We start from the raw sequence: 20,146 nt of genomic DNA on the forward strand, positions 1-20,146 counted from the left end.
CACATAAGATACACAAAATCAAGAGCTCTTACAATTATAACCATTGCATAGCTAAGAATCTCAATAAATTCCCAATGCATGAATCCCATAATCCGTGTTCCAAAAGAATCCAATAGCTTTACATCCTTGCTACTAAATGGCTAATAATTCCTGAATGATTAAAAAAAAAACCTTCAAAAACTTCTAAGTTGTTTCCATTAGGCACAAATATAATTTCATTTGATTCTTGAATACACCTCAACCAAATAGCCTACAACACAGTAGGCATTAACCACAACGCATATATTATCTATACCTCTTAAATATATTATCCCACACATGATGTATCACAATAACTAGAATTAATTATATATGAAATAGAATTGGTTATCGAAAAACAAATGAACAATTAACATTGACAACACCCTTCACAACAATAGCCCCCTCCAACATTACCTTAATGAATTAAGCAGCTAAGCATTAACCACAATACCATATTCAATCTACACCTCTTAAAAATTCTATTCTTGAAGAGCATAAGAGAATTTTTATTGAGCTTGAAACCAATTGCAGATTGCATAATTTTTTTAATAAACTAAAAGATTACTCTCTATTATGTATTCAGTATAACAAATGAAAACAAATTCAGTGCATCAATTTTGAAGTGTTCTACCTCAAAACTGTTGTAATCGTATGAGACACTACAAGTTATTTTTCTCAAATAATGATTCAAACAATTCACTTAAGATTTGCCCCCACAACTGTGTTACTTTTTACTTTTCCTCTAAAGTTTTAGCAGAATTCATAGAAGACTTTTATCAAGCATATGGCAACCACTCTCAGTTTTTGCTTTATATATATATACACACAAGTGTGAGAGACAGAGAGTGTATGATAGAGATGAAGATAGTGAGACAGATAGAGTGAGAACGAGTGTGAGAGAAATGGTGACAGAGGCATGAGCCAAAAAGTACACAAATATGTATAAAAGTGAAAGTTAACAGAATAAAAGGAATGATCTAACAGAGTTAGTAAAGCAGAACAATACCATTTTCATTTACCAAACAATGTTTATGAATTTCTCATAATTAACTCTAGAGAAAAAGAAACTACTTAAATTATAAATGACTTGCAAGATGAGATGAGATGAGATGAAAAGAGACATACTGGCTCATGCAACACATTAGCAGTTTCAGTCCTGGAAGTCCATTCCTCCAAATCAAGCTCTCTAGCTATGCTGCAAGTTATTCAACATATTTTTGTGTGAGGTAGATTCTAACTACTATAAAATGAACCAAAAATATGCTGGCTGAGATCCCTGTGGTCAGAAAGGAGCCCATATTGGACTCAAACATAACCTCATCACTGTCTGATTACAAAGGAAGCGGGAGAATATAAAATATAAATGAAAATGAAAAAAGCTCCCAGTTAGACATTGTCATTTCAAAATGTAAATCAGAATCTCCAACATGTAAAAATAATGTCATCAAACTATAGAAAAGCTACCTGAATCTCTACAGGAAAACTTTGAGATCCATCCATAGTAACTGCAACAACCACCACTAAAACATATGAGCCTGAATACTCCTCACTTAAAAACATCTCACTGGGATTTAATACTGCTTGCATTCCTAATTGTGACATTTCAAATACTCCAAGCTGGCAGCACAGAAACAAAATTAATGTAAGTTGTCCAAACAATAATTTTCTACCTTCACAAAAATGGAAAAGAATATGTAATTTTTAAAGAGGGCAGGTCTTGAAAGTTGAAACTGACAAATAACTTCTAAGTCCAACAAGCAGCAATACAGAACAGTTTCTATTATTTATAATCTAAATGAGAAAGACAAAAAGTTGTTTAAAGGAAAGGTATTGCAAATGTATAACATCACATAAGTCTTAAGTCTCATAAACAAGTTTGCTTCATAGTAATGACTTCCAATCATCACTAACCTCACCCAAGGTAGATTAATGAACAAAAAATATTAGACATAAATAAGTTAGAGAAAAGAGAATCTAAGAAAAGATAGTCTAAAAATCAAGATAAAATTAACAATGCTACAAAGTGTAAACAGAACAGAGAAAACAACATCAATACTATTATCTCTCACATAATTCAGACTCAAAACAAAACCATTAATAGCTAATTTATTTTAAGAATTAACTACAAGCACCAAACGAAACCAAAACTGTAATAGCTCCAAATGCATTAGTATTACAAATAGGAAAAAGATTATTCAAAGTTCACAAAATGGAAAATTCCTAACAAAAGAGGGGCAACTAAAATAAATAAATAAACTTATTTTTTATCAGAGGGTAATCAAATACAAAATAAAAGGCTATGAAACTAACCAAAGCTACATTACCAAAAGCTATGAAACTATCAGCTTTCATAAACCCAATACAAAATATATTTTACATCATCAAGTTGTAATCTTTGCTTGATCAATCCCAAACAAACAATAATTCCATAAAAGGGAGAAACAGAGAACTAACATAGAAACCAAATTCAGATTAACTTAAAATCCAAAACTCGCTGAGAACTTTCACAATTCGATAAATGAACAAACTAATAAGAACATAAACCTGCCAAAATTTTCATCACCATTAATCAAAACCGAGAAAGATACTAAAAAATATGAAGAGAGAAGAAGAAAAAAGCAAACCCATAACATAAAAGCATAAAAAAACTATTCATATAATCACTAAAATAAACTCTATTAATCATCGTTTAAAAAATGTTCAGAAGCAAACAAAGGACAAAACAACATAACCTCATGGTGAGAGAGAGATAGACCTTTACCAAAAGCATGAAAATCAAAATCAATATTAATAAATACACACAAAATTTACAATTTGGCCAGATATTACAATCACAAACATAAAAAATATTACTAAATTTATTTTAACATGTGATGAGTTATAGATGAGAGGCAAACCCAGCTGTAAGAAGAAGCACTACTCCATGATTGCAAACCCAGATTCTTTCTCAAATGGATAGATCGATCGAAATGAGAAGATTAGAGATTGAGAAACTATTGATGGAAAAGAGAGAGTGAGAGTCCATCGTACAAAGGAAGAGGAAGTATGTTGAGAAAAGGCATTAGGTTTCAAGAACAGATATTAAATTAAAATCTGAAAAAAAAAATGAAACATATACCTCACAGTCACCTGGGTTCTTGCTTCTAGCTAGCGATAGAGATACACAGCAATGGAAAAGGACAAGAGACTCATCGCTTCAATAATGGTGTGGTCATGGTGTGCTTCAGCTGCTTAATGGAAGGGATTGAAGAATAATGGAATGAAGGAGAGAGAGTCGATAGACTCTGAGAGAAAGAAAGAGCGAGTGAGAGTGGGAGAGAACTGACTGGAGTGTGTATGAGAGAGAGGCAGCGTGTAAAGGGATTAGGGATTCAGAAAACATTCTTCATTTTTTATTGTTTTAGCTTTTTTTCTTTTTGTCAATTTCATTGGGCGCCCACTTTTTTCATTTGGCGCCTACTTTATCTTTTTTATTTGCATGTATCAATAACACTTTTAATAATACGTCATATTTTGTTGTCATATCTGGTCAAAATTGTTGTAGTGAAACAAATATCACTAAACATCTAACAATAACTTATTCTTGTAATTTTAGAAACTTAATTACCTCAAATGTGTGTTTCAATTAGAAGTTTTGAGGCAAACTTCACCATACAATCTCACTCCAACAAAATCTCAACCTACAAAATTAAAATGAATTAATAAGTAAATGATTACTAAACAAATAATTTTTTTTTCAATGAGCCACTAATTAACCTAAACAAAAAATTTGGTATATATAGAGTTTAGACTTATAAACTCTAACAACTAAGTCACTAAAAACTCAATAATCAACAAAAAAATTGTTACACCAAAAATTCGAGAATGAATAACACAACAACAAAATGCCCATTTTGTGTCAGTCAAACGCGTCAATCAACGTAGTTGACTTACACCGTTGACCGAGATTGAGCATTTGTATCAGTTGGGCACTGCCACAAATGCAAGGGCATTTGCGTCAGTACTAACATTAACAATGTTAATGGGGAAAATTTGCGTCAGTGGCAATATGACGCTGTTAACGGGGACATTAGCGTCAGTGCCTAATTGACGCTAATGGAAGCTTTGCGTCAGTGGGGCACTGACGCAAACCTTCTGTTAGCGTCAGTTAGGCACTGACGCAAACGCTGTTAGACCCCAATAATACACAGCTTCGTCCCCAATTTCCATTTGACCTAAAAACTTCTAAAAAAATTCTCTACGCGAAAACCCTTCATACCAGCGCCGCCTCTGACTTACGTGACCCATTTTGGTGAGTTTTTTTAATTTTTTTTTCATATTGAAGGTTAAATTGATGAATATAATATGTTTATGAAGCTTATACATGGTTTTTTTTTTAGAAAAAAATTGTGTAGATTTTTTATTCTTGATGGGGGTTGGGGTTTTTTTTTTCTCTGCTTGGGTTTTGTTTTGCATGAGGCACTTGCTGGTGGTTGTGGTGGTCGTCGGGGTCGTGGGGGTGGCTGGGGTCGCGGGAGTGGCTGGGGTTGCGGGGGTCGAGAGGGTGGCTGGGAGCAGGGGTCGCATATGGTGGCTGGCTAGGAGCTGGGTAAGTATTTGCGTAGCATTTTTTATTTTTTTTAATGTGACATTTGCGTTAGTGGGGAACTGCCACAAATTTGACATTTGTGATAGTTAGACACTGACACAAATGCCAATCTTGTGTTGCGTCATGGAATTCTGCGTCACATATAAAACTGACGCAAATTCCCTATTTTGTAGTAGTGTAAATAAGCCTCGAAATGTAGGCTTGAAAAGAATAAGCTCGAAAACTACAAGTGTTGTCTGTACAGTTGTACAATTTGATATGTATCTAGGCCTGCTCAATTATTAACACCCGAGCATGAGTTACATTGTTTGAGCTTAATGTGCAGGCTCGAAAGCATTAATCTTCTCCGAAGGAGTTCGATGAAAACACTAGATGGGGAGGAGGTTGACTGGAAAGACGAGAGATCGAAGTCTGGATCAGTCTCGAAAGTACGTCAACCTTATGATCGAGCTCATGAACGCATTTTCCACGCGGTAGCTATTAGGAAATTCCTATTTCTTAGGAATTTGTTGCTATCAGATATTAAATCCCCATTATCATGAGATATTATGTAATTAATGTGTTTATTTTCATTTATTTCATAATTTGAATAATTGATTGTAACTTCCCGAAAGAATGGGAAGATTTATGTCAACCAGGCCTATAAATAGCTTGAGGAATTTCATTTATACACACACACAAAATTGTACTGAGAAGACTCTGCCAAATTATTTTGAAAAAGCTTTGAGAGAGTATCATGATCAATAACATTGACTCCTAGACTAAGCAGATTTTAATTTTTTAACCACGTAAAAGGCTCTTATGTTCATCAATTTTTTCCGAAATATTGTTTAGTGCTCTTCATGATTAAGTTGACGAAAAACAGCGTCAACAAACATATAACTTTTCATATATCTCTAATTTTTAAAATTATTTAAAAAATTTATTTTAACATAAATATATATAATCAACCTAGCTAGAGTGTTAATAATTTTTTTTAAATATATATGTGCAAATATACATAAATTTTGAATTAAATAATAATAAAAATAAAAAAAATCATAAACATATATACTTGAATCAAATCTATAAAATGTGATATGTAAAATTAAAATTAAAATTATTTTCTACATTGTCAACAAATTTATTTTCTTAAAATCATTTGAACAATAATTTATACTTATAATTTTAAAAACTTGCCTCAAATGTATGTTTGAAATAGAATGTTTTAGTCAAAATCTCAAGTTTCCACCTTTTATTCTTACTCCAAAAAAAATCCTACAAATCCATTGAAAAAAACTCACAATCATAAAAAAAACTAACGTAAAATCGCATATAAATATATATATCATTTTAATACTAAACCCATAGATTTTTTTCAAGAAGATTTACCTCAAAAGCTTGAAAATGGAGAGATTCCCATAGCTTTCAAGCGTTAGAAATCGTCATAAATATTTGCCCCAAATCACCTCTGTGTAATCGTACGAAGAAGAGAAGAGGAGATCAAATATATTTCAGTGAAGGGATCCAACGTCTTCCAGTGGGAGACGGGCCACGTGTCCCATGTCTCCTAGTGGGAGACGTTGGAAGTCATGCACTTCTAACATCTCCCACTAGGAGATATGAGAGACGTTGGAAGTCATGCACTTTTAACATCTCCTACTAGGAGACGTGAGACATGTGGCACGTCTCCTACTGGGAGACGTTGGATGTCCTCACTGACACGTGTTAGACCCCCGCTTTTCAACGTCTTCCTACTGTTTTAATGTCTTCCAATTTTAGTCATTAATAAAAAAATTCAATGTCTAGTGTAAGACATTGTGGGGAGTCAATGAAAATAGAATTTGTTGTCGTGAGATGAGGATTCTACACCAAATTTGGTGTCACATCTTTTATTTACACTATTTTGGCACAACACTTTTTTTTTTTTGCATTTTAATCATACTTTTATTTTTCTTTGAAAGAAACTTTACATTTTTACCCACAAATTAAATTTGATCACATTAATATCTTTAATATATTTTTTAACTTGTATTTTTTATTTGATTTTGTTGTGTTTTAAGTCTTATAACTAAAGAAATTAAAAAAAATAAAGAAGAATAAATCTAAAGGAGCAATACCAAATTTCTAAGAAAAAAAATTAAAATTACTAAAATTTAGAATACTAATATTTAAAAAAAACATAAGATAATAATTAAAAAATTAATAGAAAAAATAACAAACATACAACATAATGAGAATAAAAAACAACATTAACTAAAACAACAGTTTGATATTCCGATAGATCATTATGGTAGATGCATTAAATTAATAATGAATTATTAAAATATAATAATGATTATATATTATTTAATTTGTTTAGAATGCATAATTATGTCAAACATTAGATATTGGGTCTTTTAAGCAAAAAAAAATATTTATTTGGTGTTTCTCTTGGAGTCGCAACACCAAAAATAGTGGAACACACCTAATTGGTGTAAACCCTTGAGAAGGTCCGAGAACATTTATGAGCTTCATTGATTTGCGTATCTTTTATATACTAAAATTTTCATAAATAAATTGAGTGAAAATAATTATATGTATAATATACGTATATATAATTTTATAATATATCACACATACTCATGTTTTCTTTTATATTATTTAAAATTCAATTAAAAAATAAATTATAAATATGTCAAGATCTTAGAACAGGTGAGGAATGACTCATATAGTGCCATTTTTTATAATAATTAATAATAAGAGTGGGTGGTGTGACACAGTGGTGGGAGAAGAGTTTAACTTTATATATAATATATTTAAGCTCCCAATGTGAATACACATGTGCCTGATGATAATATATATGCTCGTAGTTTAAAGTTTAAACTACCACACACCATTGATAATGACCACTTTGACAGAAAGTTACGACTCATCAAGCCTCTTCTTCACTCTATCAGCCATCTTAGTCCTATTCTGGTACACATGGAGAAACTTCATCAGATCCAAGAATCTCAACCCCTCCTCACCCTTGCCACCAGGCCCACGAGGCCTACCCATAGTGGGCAACCTTCTAAGCCTTGAACCGGAGCTCCAATCCTACTTCGCCATCCTCGCTCACACCTACGGTCCAATCCTGAAGCTCCGCCTTGGTACCAAACTCAATATCATCGTCACCTCACCAACTTTGGCCCGCCAAGTCCTCAAAGAAAACGACATCGTTTTCGCCAACCGCGACGTGCCCTACATAGCCCGAACCTGCACCTACAAGGCCAGCGGCCTTGTGTGGACCCCATACGGCCCGGAATGGCGGATGTTGAGGAAAGTCTGCGTTTTGAAGATGCTTAGCAACACCATGTTGGACTCGGTTCACTCTCTCCGCCGCCGGGAGGTTCGGCGGGGAGTGAGCCAGTTATACAGTCGGGTCGGGTCGCCGGTTGACGTGGGCGAGCATGTTTTCTTGATCATACTTAATGTGATAACGAACATGCTTTGGGGTGGCGCAGTGGATGGTGACGAATGGGCCAGTGTTGGTGCGGAGTTTAGAGGGATTGTGTCTGGGATTATCGGTGTTGTGGCCAAACCGAATATCTCAGACTTCTTTCCGGCCCTGGCTTGGTGTGATCTTCAGGGGATAACGAAGCAGCATGATGAGTTGATCGAGAGGCTTGATATATTTTTTGATAGAATGATTAGTCGGCGGACAAAGATTGAGACAGAAGGTGGGAATGGAAGCAGTGATTTCTTGCAGTTTTTGCTGAGACTGAAAGATGAAGGAGATTCCAAGACTCCTTTGGCTATAATCAATATCAAATGCCTGCTCTTGGTAAGCTTTATTAATAGTATTATATATAATGATTATGCTTTCTTTCGTATAACTATCGATTAATTTATGAGCTTAATTAATATTTGATGTTTGTTTTGTTGGTATTATTTATTAGCTTAAGTATCTTTTGATATTGTTTGAAATGTGACTTTAAGTGGAGATATTTACAATAATGTTTGGTAATAGATTATATTATTCTTTTAATAGTTTTCTGATGAGGGTACATGATTAAGAAATTTTAAATAAATGAGAAATTAGAATATAATAAATCCTTCCACTAATGTTAACATTTTAAACAGAAATGCTAGGTGACATCATCGATGGTACCCAACACCATATGAAGTTGGCACACTGTTATTAGTGCAATCTAATATCGAACTGTTATTAGTACAATCTAATATCGAAATCTACATAATTTAGTTTAATAATAAATATAAAACATCGCTAAGGTGTTGGTTACTTTAAAATGTACTTCATAACAACACTCATCTGCTTTTCATGTTCTTTCAAAACTAATGATAGTCTTGCCAAACGTACAAGAGGATTTTACCTCTTTGACCATTCCATATCCTCATCCCAGACATGCTCATATCTCTCTCCTATTCCAAACATGGTCTTATTGTGGTATTAAATATAAAATATAATTTTTCATTATTCAGCCACTTATTTGGATTGAAAACTTATTTTCTTCCAATCCACTGCATCAAGTGGTATCTAGAGCTACTATATTATTATTGTGAAAATACGATGGTCTTGATTGTGAATGAAGTCACTTTATTGTTAAAAACACTGAGAGTAGTGAAAATCATCAATTACCCATATCAAAGAATATTCCAAATTCAAAAAATTAATAGATAAATATTTTCACTCTGCTCTTGTTGTTGATGTGAGACACTTATATCAGATGTTGATTATTTCTGTTCACTAACCTATTTGGTTGGGAGTACCAAATGAGTAATGAAAACAAGTCAATAGGAATAATAATAAAATAAAATAAGAACTAAAATTAATAATATAGTTGATAAAATATTATTTAATTTTTTTCGTTTTAATTTGGATAGAATAGCAACCATTTTACTAAAATAGTGGAAAAATCATTCTAATACTTTAGTTTCTAACCAAACAAACGAAAATTGATTTTGAAAGGAACAAAAATAGATTCCTTTCTATTCCATTCATTTCTTTTCCCTCCAACCAAAATGGCATAAAGTGTAATTCAAATCACGATTAGTTTTCTAATTATTGCATTGTAAGTGATTGTGTGTTAGGAGTTAGTTTTTACTTATGTAATTAGTTAGTTTGTTAGGAGTTTGTTAATTGTACATCTACTACTCTAACTAACTAACCCTTGTATATATACTCTAATTATAGGGTTAATGAGAATTAGATCATTCTTGCCCTTATTCCATTTTCTCTACATGGTATCAGAATCATTATGCTTCTCTTGATCCTTTTTGTCGGTATTTTGTCTTTCGTTTCTCTCTCGTTTCTTTCCATCTTACGGCTATGGAGACCACTACAATTTCTTTGACTCCAACCGGATATGCTCCTTCATTTTCTCCAGTGGTGTTCTATCATAATCTTTCGATCAAGCTAGATCTTAATAATTTCCTTCTTTGGCGACCTCAGGTTCAAGCGGCGATTATAGGTCATCAGCTTCAAGATTTTATTGATCTCGATTTCAAAGCTCTCAAACAATCTTCTCTGATGTCGATCATCAAGCTCGTACTGTCAAAAAGGAGTATACTAAGTGGCCCCAACAAGATCAACTTCTTTATTATTGGCTGCTCTCATCTATGTATGAAGGAATTCTCACTCGTGTTGTTGGTTTTCGTACTTCTTCTTAGGTTTGGAAAATTCCTGATGAATATTACACCTCTCAAAAAAATGCTAAGATTGATCAGTATCAAACACATCTAAGAAATGTGAGAAAAGGTTCCCTCTCTATTAAAGATAATATTTATGGTAGATAAGCTTCAATAGGCTGGTTAGTCTATCTCTTTTGTATAAGAGCATATCACAACAATCTCTAATGGTCTGCCCCCTCACTACGATGTCTTCATTGTGTCTATCAATTCTCAACCCTACAATGTTGTTGAAATTGAGTACTTTTTGCTATCTCAAGAAAATCGTTTGGAAAAGAATTATCAAGGACTTGATTCAACTCCAGTGATGACAAATCTTTCTCAGTCTTATGCCTTCCACAGACATGGTAGCTTTAACTCTCAACTTCCTCCATCTGGTTTTCAAGGTGCTTCTGGCAATTCTGGTCATGGAAGTACTCCAGGTGCCTTTAATCGTGGATATTGGAATCCGTTTGCTACTGGTGGAAAGGGACAGGTCAATAACGATGGTAGTTCTAGAGCTCATTTTTCTCCTCACTCTAGTGGCCGACCGATGTGTCAACTTTGGTCCATACCTGGTCATTTTGCATCAAAATGTTATCAACGATTTAATCCTAAGTATCCAGGCTATGATGCTTCACTAGTTAATAAGGATGCCTCTTATATGTCTGCTATGGTGGCTACTTTGGATATGGTTAATGACTCCGCTTGGTATCCAGATTCAGGTTTTGCAAATCATTGTACTAGTGATGAGTCCAATTTGATGAAGAAGCACAAATTCAATGGGCCCGAAAAACTACATGTGGGTGATGGTATGGTTTTATTGTTAACAATCTTGGTAAGTCTGTTTTTTCCTCTCCCTACAATTCTAAGTCTCTTGTTCTCAACACATGTTCCAAAAATAACTAAAAATCTCATTAGTGTTTGCTCGAGATTACTCTGTTTTAATTTTGAGTTCTTTCCTCACTATTGTCTTGTAAAAGGTCAGGTTATCAATGAGGTTTTGATGTGAGGGCATCTCAGTGATGGTCTTTATGCCTTTACACCATTATCTCTGCGTTTTCAGCAAGCTCCTTCTTCCATTTCTCCTGTTGTAGAATTCTAGAGTTCCTTTCCTTCCAACCTCAAATCTTATGTTGTTTCTATGAGTTCTTATTTCAATAATTGTAATGACTTTGCCGAGAGTAGTGTTCCTCTACTTATACCACATTCTTCTTTTCATTTGTGGCATAGCAGGCTTCGTCACCCAGTTGCTAAAAATGTAAAGTCAGTGCTTTCCAAATGCAATAGTCCTCATTCAAATAAAACTCATGTTGATTTTTTTACTACTTGTTGTAATGGAAAAATACATCGTTTAACTTTTTCCGATTCTGATTCGACCTATAATAAACCATTACAGCTTATTTACTCGGATCTTTGGGGTCGGAACCCGTTTTATCCTCTAGCAGTTACAAGTACTATATTCATTTTGTTGATGCCTTCACTAGGTACACTTGTGTATATCTTTTAAGAGCCAAATTTGAACCATTCTAAACAGATTAATTTTAAAACACAATGCACTATTAAATGCTTCCAATATGACTGAGTTTCAAGCTTTTGCTCAATATGGTGTATTGTTGCACTAATTATCAGAAGAATGGAGTAGCTGAAAGAAAACATTGCCATTTAGTTGAAATATCGTTGAGCTTACTTGCTCATGCTCAATGCCTCTATAGTTTTAGGATGAGCCTGTTCGCACTTCAACAAGGTATCTCAATTCACGCACGCTCCTGTTGCTTCTCATTGGAAAGTAGTTAAAAGGCTTCTTCGATATCTAAAAGCCACTTTGGATTTTGGATTACATTTTAGAAGGGCCTCAGTTCTAGGTTGCCTTTGTGATGTCGATTGGGCTTTGGATCCTGATGACAGGCCCAACTCTGGTTTTTGTGTTTATTTGGCACTATTCTTGTTTCTTGGTCCTCAAAGAAGCAACATACCGTTTATAGGGTCAATACTGAAGCTGAGTACAGAAGCTTGCTAATCTTACCACTGAATTGACTAGGATTCAGTCCCCACTTTCTGAACTTCGAGTTTCTGTACCTTATCAACCTACTGTTTAGTGTGATAACTTAAGTATTGTACTTATGGCTTCTAATCCTATACTTCATGCAAGAACCAAACATATAGAGCTAGACTTGTATTTTGGTCGGGCAAAAGTGGTGAACAAGCAACTGGTTGTGAAAAATGCCCCTCTCAAGATCAAACCGTTGATATCCTAACAAAACCTGTCTACATCTCATATTCTTCTTCTTCGTGAAAAACTCAGAGTATTGTTAGTCCCTACTCTCAGTTTGAAAGGGATGTTAGGAGTTAGCTTACTTACTGCTATGTAATTAGTTAGTTTGTAAGGAGTTTTTTAATTGTACAAATAATACTCTAACTAACTCTAACCCTTGTATATATACTCTGCTCTGTAACTCTAATTACTGGGTTAATGAGAATCATGTCATTTTCCCCTTATTCTCTTTTGTCTATATTGTGCATTGTATATATACATATCTCAAGCATTTTTTTTTACGAAATTATGTATTTGGTTCGGGTATTTATTAGAGCCATTGAGCTCTAATAATACTATACTTATTGAGACTAATTTGTGATAAGTATAGTGACCTGTAATCTTACAAAAAGATTAAGGCCCCGTTAGGATTTATTTTCTGTTTTCTGTTTTCAAAGTTGTATTATCATAAATGAGAACAGAAAACAGTTTTTGTAGTTTTAAAAAATCAAGAGGTGTTTGGTTAATGTTTTCTAAAAACAATTTTTTAGTTTTATTTTTTTTAAAAATCTTAAATAAAACACTAACAAATATATTTACAAAGATAAAAATCTTTGAAATGTTTGTAATAAATAATGAGATAAAATAGTTTGAAAGAAAAAATGATGAAAAATAAGGAGTGAGAAAGTAATGAGAGAAAATTTGAAGAAATAGAAATTGAAAAGAGAGAAATTGATCGATGCAAGAAAAATGAAAGAGAATGTGATGAGAAAGAGAGAAAAGTGATTAGAGAGAAGAAATGACGAGAGAGAAAATGAGGAAATATTATTTGATGGAAGAGAAAGTGAGGATATAGTAAATGATGCAATAGAAAATAAGGAGATAGAAAATGAAGAAAGAGAAAATAAAAATATAAAAGTGAGAAGAGAGAAAATAACAAGAGAGAAAATGAAGAGAGAAAATGTAAAGAGAGAGAAAGTGATGAGAGAGTGAAAATAAGAAGATAGAAAGCGATGAGAAGGAAAGTGAAGAAAGAGAAATTAATAAAAGAGAAAATGATGTGACAATAAATGATGTTAGATAATAATAATTAAAACAAGTGATGTGAGAAAAAAAATAGACAAAAAAATTTGAGAACAACAGAAAACAAATTGTGGTTGTTCTCAAAATTTTCTGTTTTTTGTAATTTTGTTTTTAAAAATTATTTTATGAAAACAATGCCAAACACCCCAACTTATTTTCAAAAGACAGATTTTAGTTTTTGAAAACAAAAAACTGTTTTTTAGCTAAGCACCAAACACGCTAGAATATTCCCACACTATTTCGGTGTAGAATACTTCTATATACTTACACTATGAATCTAGAGAACTATCATCACACAACCTCGATCGATCTTCCGCAACTAATTCACCACGCATCCTGTGTGTGTGGGATCCATTAAAAGAAGAAAATCCATATTCTCTTAGATTTATGAATCTTTGGTTGGTTACACGTCAAAGAACCAATCAATAAAGAATTATATTGTCATAATCACATAATTAAGATAGATTTTCTTAGATTCATAATTCTTTGATTGGTTAATATTCTTTAACATGTGGCCAAAGTAGCAACTAGTTTTTCGCTTGTTTATTGCTAAAAGAAAAAGAAAGAAGAAAAACTAAGGATAAAGTCAATCATAGTTCTTATCATAGGAAGATAGCAAATCATTATGTTTCTTTAATATGCCTGAACATGAACATGCTACTATTTTGGATGGAATAAATCATCCCATATATATATATATATATATATATATATGCATGAGACTATTTTGAAGGTTTGGATTATTTGTTATATTCCCAAAAGTTGATGACAAGCATGTGATAAAAATAAATAATCCTATTCTCATTCTTAGTCCAATGCACTAAATGGGCTCTAAGAGCAATTCCAATGCTAGATGATCTACCTGTTGCTCAGCCTTGCTGGTTGCATTAGGGTCCCTGGGGCCAACCAAGTCCAAAGCAAGGGTGTCCTTCAGGGATAGTTGCTATTATATAAACTATAAAATATCTTAATATGAGAATATACATTGGTAAAGAAACATATTAAAAATTGATGCATTTATTTTTATTATTTTTATTTTTTGAAAATGTTGTCCAAATATAATGTGAAAGAGAAAGAAAATAAAATATAATAATTTTTGGTGATGTGAAGAAGTTGGACAACTTTTGGAGTTGCTCTAAAAGAGCTAGGGAGTTTAGTGACTCCTGACCTCTTCGAAAATGTTATCACAAATGCTTGTAGTGATTCTTCCAAAGAATTTCTTGAAAAGTCCGCACAGAACAGGTGCATAATATTTAACCAACGGGCTAATCTTTCTACATCAATGATGACATTTTTGTATCACTTGATCGTCAATTTTTTTAGTGTTTGGAAACAATCACATAAAATCCTACGTATTAACAGTCCTTTTCCCTACTCAGTTTCAATATTTGATTGGCAAGATGGTCTTATAAACATATATATGTTGAGTTTTAACAGCTTGTTAATATGAGTTGTTTAGTAGCAGTTAATCAGTTGAGCCGTTAGATTGATTGTTAGTAACTGTTAGTTTTAGTTACTTCTTTGTTAATCTGTAACTACTTGTTAAGCTTCATTATATTAATAACTTATTGACCTAATTGTGTTTTGTTTTCTATTGTTTAGAAGAATTACATGAGATCATCTCAATACTTTTTCTGAAAATATACTACTAATAGTAGAGAATGAGTGTGTGGTTGACATAGCTTTTAAAAAGCTGTTTTATGTGTATTAAGTTTACAAAGCTCTTTTGAGAGATTAATATATATATTAGTCAAATATGTTTTTAAGTTTAATAAGCTATTTCTAAAAAAAACTACAAAATGTGGCTTTTTGTAAAAATATTTTTTAATAAACCAAAACTAAACTCTCAATAGGGAGTCATGCTTAGATATACTCTTTATTATTATTATTACTCTTTTAAGTTAATTTTAGAGAAATGTTTACTTTTATGCGTTTGGATAAACAAGGGCATAAATATGCTGCCGACTAAAGACATAAGTAGCTGATATATACTAGATACAGTAAAGACAAAACCATGCTATAATCCAAATGGAAAGATTCTATTGTATAGATTGGTAGAGAAAAGGCATAATTAAGCTGCTGTGATTTGAAATCCCTTAATAACTTTGTCTTATATATGATGATAGTTCCATTTACCTTTCTAAGAACACCACTACTAGAATTTTCCCCAAAAGTCTTCACTTCTTCTTGTACTCTCCAAGATCAAACAAATTAACATATTTATTAACTTTATCAAAATCTTAAGTATCTCATCCCAATACCCAAAACACACCATGATAATCAAAGAAAATTACAACTCTACAAGTCTCTTCTTCACTCTATCAGCCATCTTAGTTCTAATTTGGTATGCACGGAAGTACATCAAAGCCAAGAACCTCAACCCCTCACCTTTGCCACCAGGCCCACGAGGCTTACCAATGGTGGGCAACCTTCTGAGCCTCGAACCAGAGCTCCACTCCTACTTCGCCAGCCTCTCACAGACCTACGGTCCAATCCTAAAGCTCCGCCTAGGTAGCAAACTCAAGATCATCGTCACCTCTCCTAGTTTGGCCCGCGAAGTGCTCAAAGAGAATGATATCGTTTTCGCCAACCGGGACGTGCCCAACGTAACCCGAAGCTCGGCCTACGGCGTGACCGACATTGTGTGGACATCATACGGCCCGGAATGGCGGATGTTGAGAAAAGTCTGCGTCTTAAAGATGCTTAGCAACGCCACGTTGGACTCAGTTTACTCTCTTCGCCGCCGGGCTGTCCGGAGAGGCGTGAGTCAGTTGTACAATCGTGTTGAGTCGCCCGTTGACGTGGGTGAACATGTTTTCTTTAGCATACTTAACTTGATAATGAACATGCTTTGGGGTGGCACGGTGGATGGTGACGAAGGGGCCAGTGTTGGTGCGGAGTTTAGGGAGATTGTCTCCGGAATTACTGAGCTTCTGTCCAAACCCAACATCTCGGACTTCTTTCCGGGACTGGCCTGGTTTGACTTTCAGGGGATATCTAAGAGGAATCTTGAGTTGACCCGAAGTTTTGATAAGATTTTTGATAGGATGATTAGTATAAGGATGAATATTGAGAAAGATGGTGGGAATGGAAGAAATGATTTCTTGCAGTTTTTGCTGAGATTGAAAGATGAAGAAGATTCCAAGACTCCCTTGACCATAACCCATGTCAAATCTTTGCTCTTGGTAGGCTTATATTATAAGTGTTGATGAGTATGCTTTTCTTTCACTATATTTGCATATTTTACAAGTGTGTCTCATTTGTGTTCCGAGTTTACAATGTGGTTTTGTAACTAAACATTATAAATGTCAATCATTAGTGATAACTTCTTCTATATATTGAACAGGATATGGTAGTTGGGGGGACTGATACATCATCCAATGCAATTGAGTTTGCCATGGCAGAGATCATGAACGAACCAGAAATTATGAAGAAAGCCCAGAAAGAGTTAGAAGCCGTAGTTGGAAAAGACAACATAGTAGAGGAATCCCACCTTTCGAAATTACCATATTTACAAGCTGTGATGAAAGAAACCCTACGCTTGCACCCAACTTTGCCACTTTTAGTGCCACATTCCCCAAGTGAAACATGCGTTGTGGGAGGGTACTCGGTTCCCAAAGGGTGTGGAGTTATTGTCAATGTATGGGCTATTCATAGAGACCCTTCTAACTGGGAAAATCCATTGAAGTTTGAGCCAGAGAGATTCTTAAAGGACAGTCCTAAGTGGGACTTCACTGGAAGTGACTTGAAGTATTTCCCATTTGGGTCTGGCAGAAGAAATTGCGCAGGAATAGCTATGGCTGAGAGGATGGTGATGTATTCTCTGGCTACCCTTTTGCATTCTTTTGATTGGGAAGTCCCTCATGGTCAAAAGTTGGATCTTTCGGAGAGATTTGGTATTGTCATGAAGAAGAAGATACCACTTGTTGCTATTCCTACTCCAAGATTATCTGATCCAGCCCTTTATGAGTAGTGCTCTTTATCTCTCTCATATATATATATGTACATGTATATATATATATATAGATGTATTTCTTCAATGTGCAATAAATACAGAAGTTGCTTTTTATGATCAGTATTATGTATTATTTTTATGCACAAAGATATGTTGGGATATATATGTATGTGTATATATCATGCCTATTGCAGCATTTATATACATGCATGTAAATATTACCTATACATTGCAAAGTGCATTTCACTAAAACATGCTAGGAGATTTCAAAGACAGATGGCTTCAATGTCATGTAAATATTTGAGTAAAATACATAAAACATTGAGTGTCGTAATTGTTGTCCTCAATAATATCATAATTGTTAATCACTCATATTATTGAGAAAAGATTTAAGTTATCAATTTGCTTGTGTTCAAGTTGTAGAGTAATATTATTCTATATATAGTTATGTGCTATATATAGAATAAAATTACTAGGATTGAATTGATAAAATGACTACATATAACTAGTTCAAGACTGTTGACAATTATTTTGCAAGCTTAACCTTCTCAACGCATAAATGGAATATTAAGGTTGAGAGTGATTAGGTGTCACGACCCGAGCCCTAGGCCGTAACAGATTTGTAATATCCATAACTTGGGTAGTCAAAGGTCAAACTTTGACCCTCGTTGAAAAATAGTCTTTATAAATGGTCATTTAATTTATATTAAATCGTACTATAATTATAAGTTAAAATAATGAAATAACTCCTATAAATATATATAAAAATATTAGTAATAAAAGTATGATCACTTATCATTATACATAAAACAATAATATTCCCACAGTTATGTAATCACAAAATAGTTAAATTTAATAAGTCATAAACACCCAAAATAATACCTAGCATCCATCATTCCTCATCTCTAACTGTTTTATAGCTCATTCAGATATACCGATCATTAGATTCGAAGTCGAATACATATATAATGCTCAAAAGATAAGACAAAGACACGAAATAAAAATAGGCTAAACACATTGGCTCCATCGATAATTCATCTTTTCCACGTTCGTGTCACTAGGCTCCTGGAATGGGAGAGATAGGGGGTGAGCTTATAAAGCCCAGTAGGAAAACAACCAATAACATAGGACCCAAAAGTTTAATACAACCCCTGCATGGTTAGCATTGAAAACAAAACATACATCATCATGTATAAACCAAAATAGAGAAACCACAAATAATCATAAGAACATAGCTACAAGTGCACATCACACCGTCCACTAGATCCCTAGTTCCCGTTACCCACCATAGAAAATCTGACATCCTAAACCGGGTAGCCGGACCTGATAACCACCACAAGGGAGAGGCTCAAAACACTTCCTGTATACAGATGCTAGGTCTTTACACCTACAGGTGAGTGGACACCTAATCTACCTATGATGACACAGAGACTAGGTCGTGAAACAACAACGTGCACCAATCATGATCACTATGGCTCTCATCGGTATAACCAAATGCAGGTAAACATGAACAGAAAGAAACATATTCCATTTATATTTTAGAAAATTGGGCAGCATAACAGCTACATTTGAATAAACCCAAAAATCATAACCTGCATAAATAAGTGAACAAAAATATATATTTGGCACTCAGTGCCCTCAGAACATATCAGAAAACATGCAGGTTAAGTTTTCAATTTTTCAAACATTATATAAATATCAAAATTTGAATATGTTTAATGCAATTCAATACGAGAAAAATAAGTCCAATAGTCAAGTTGAGTCTCTACCTCTTTAGATACCTCCTTAGAATTTAATCCGAGCCCAAAGCGATGCTCCTAAGCTTAACGATGATCTTAGAGTGATTTAGTGCGATTTTAATATCACGTTTTCCCTACGTGCATCAAATGAGCAAACGATTATCATTATAGCATTCCTTATTCAAAATCGTGTCCAATGACATATAATATGACCATATTTAAAATTTCAAGTTCCGAACCTCACCCAAGCAGTGCACAATAGCGGTTGGTGGCGGTACCGGAAACGTCAACGAATATATGCATGTCATATATTAAAACGATCCTCTCGATGAGTACATCACGAAAGTACAACTCCTTTTCCCAAATGACCTCCGGTGTCGCCGGCAAACGCTTCCAAAAGGGCGGAGATACCCAAAATCTTGCCGGAGAAAAATGGCGAGTTGACCGGAATGACCTAGTGGGTTTTGTTCCTCTCTCCACGCTGGTTCCAAAGGTACCAACCACTTGCCGAGTGGTGGTCGGAGTTGGCCGGAAAACACAGTCAAAGTTAACGGACCAAAACTTTGATTGACTATTCCGAACAAGTTACGGCGAGTTGGGCGGTGCCGCTTGGTGGTTGAGGTCGCCGGAGCAAGGCGAATCCAATGAGCTGCCGTATGCCAAAAATGGTGGTTGTCGGAGGTTGGGTCTTAGTGGTGGTGGTGTGTTGCCGTGGAGACACTACAACAAAAATGAGTTTTAGGGGCGACGCATGTTGCCCCTAATAACCCAAAAAGTCGCCCCTAATATGTATCAGGGGCGACTTGTCGCCCCTGATTAGTCGCCGGTGGAAAAATGTCCCTGAAGGGGTACATTAGGGGCGACTATAGGGTCGCCCC

General features: G+C 34.3%; 2 protein-coding genes across 2 annotated transcripts; both read left to right on the forward strand.

Moving 5' to 3' along the window:
• Window positions 1-7,385: 7,385 nt before the first annotated feature.
• On the forward strand, window positions 7,386-10,316 carry LOC133778241 (flavonoid 3'-monooxygenase CYP75B137-like). Its single transcript, XM_062218110.1, has 2 exons — window positions 7,386-8,393; window positions 10,023-10,316. Exons 1-2 carry the CDS (start codon window positions 7,473-7,475, stop codon window positions 10,311-10,313), a joined length of 1,212 nt encoding a protein of 403 aa, XP_062074094.1. The 5' UTR covers window positions 7,386-7,472; the 3' UTR covers window positions 10,314-10,316.
• A 5,195-nt stretch (window positions 10,317-15,511) lies between these two features.
• On the forward strand, window positions 15,512-17,901 carry LOC133778240 (flavonoid 3'-monooxygenase CYP75B137-like). The gene is made up of 2 exons (XM_062218109.1): window positions 15,512-16,759; window positions 16,921-17,901. Exons 1-2 carry the CDS (start codon window positions 15,848-15,850, stop codon window positions 17,545-17,547), a joined length of 1,539 nt encoding a protein of 512 aa, XP_062074093.1. The 5' UTR covers window positions 15,512-15,847; the 3' UTR covers window positions 17,548-17,901.
• The last annotated feature ends 2,245 nt before the right edge of the window (window positions 17,902-20,146 follow it).

The sequence above is a fragment of the Humulus lupulus genome, chromosome 5 (assembly GCF_963169125.1).
Source record: "Humulus lupulus chromosome 5, drHumLupu1.1, whole genome shotgun sequence".
In the NCBI taxonomy this organism is placed as follows: domain Eukaryota; kingdom Viridiplantae; phylum Streptophyta; class Magnoliopsida; order Rosales; family Cannabaceae; genus Humulus; species Humulus lupulus.

Coding starts and splice junctions, on each gene's coding strand:
- LOC133778241 (XM_062218110.1), top strand. CDS start 7,473: ATGACCACTTTGACAGAAAGTTACGACTCATCAAGCCTCTTCTTCACT. Junction 8,394..10,022: donor ATATCAAATGCCTGCTCTTG/GTAAGCTTTATT, acceptor TGGCGACCTCAG/GTTCAAGCGGCGATTATAGG.
- LOC133778240 (XM_062218109.1), top strand. CDS start 15,848: ATGATAATCAAAGAAAATTACAACTCTACAAGTCTCTTCTTCACTCTA. Junction 16,760..16,920: donor ATGTCAAATCTTTGCTCTTG/GTAGGCTTATAT, acceptor TATATTGAACAG/GATATGGTAGTTGGGGGGAC.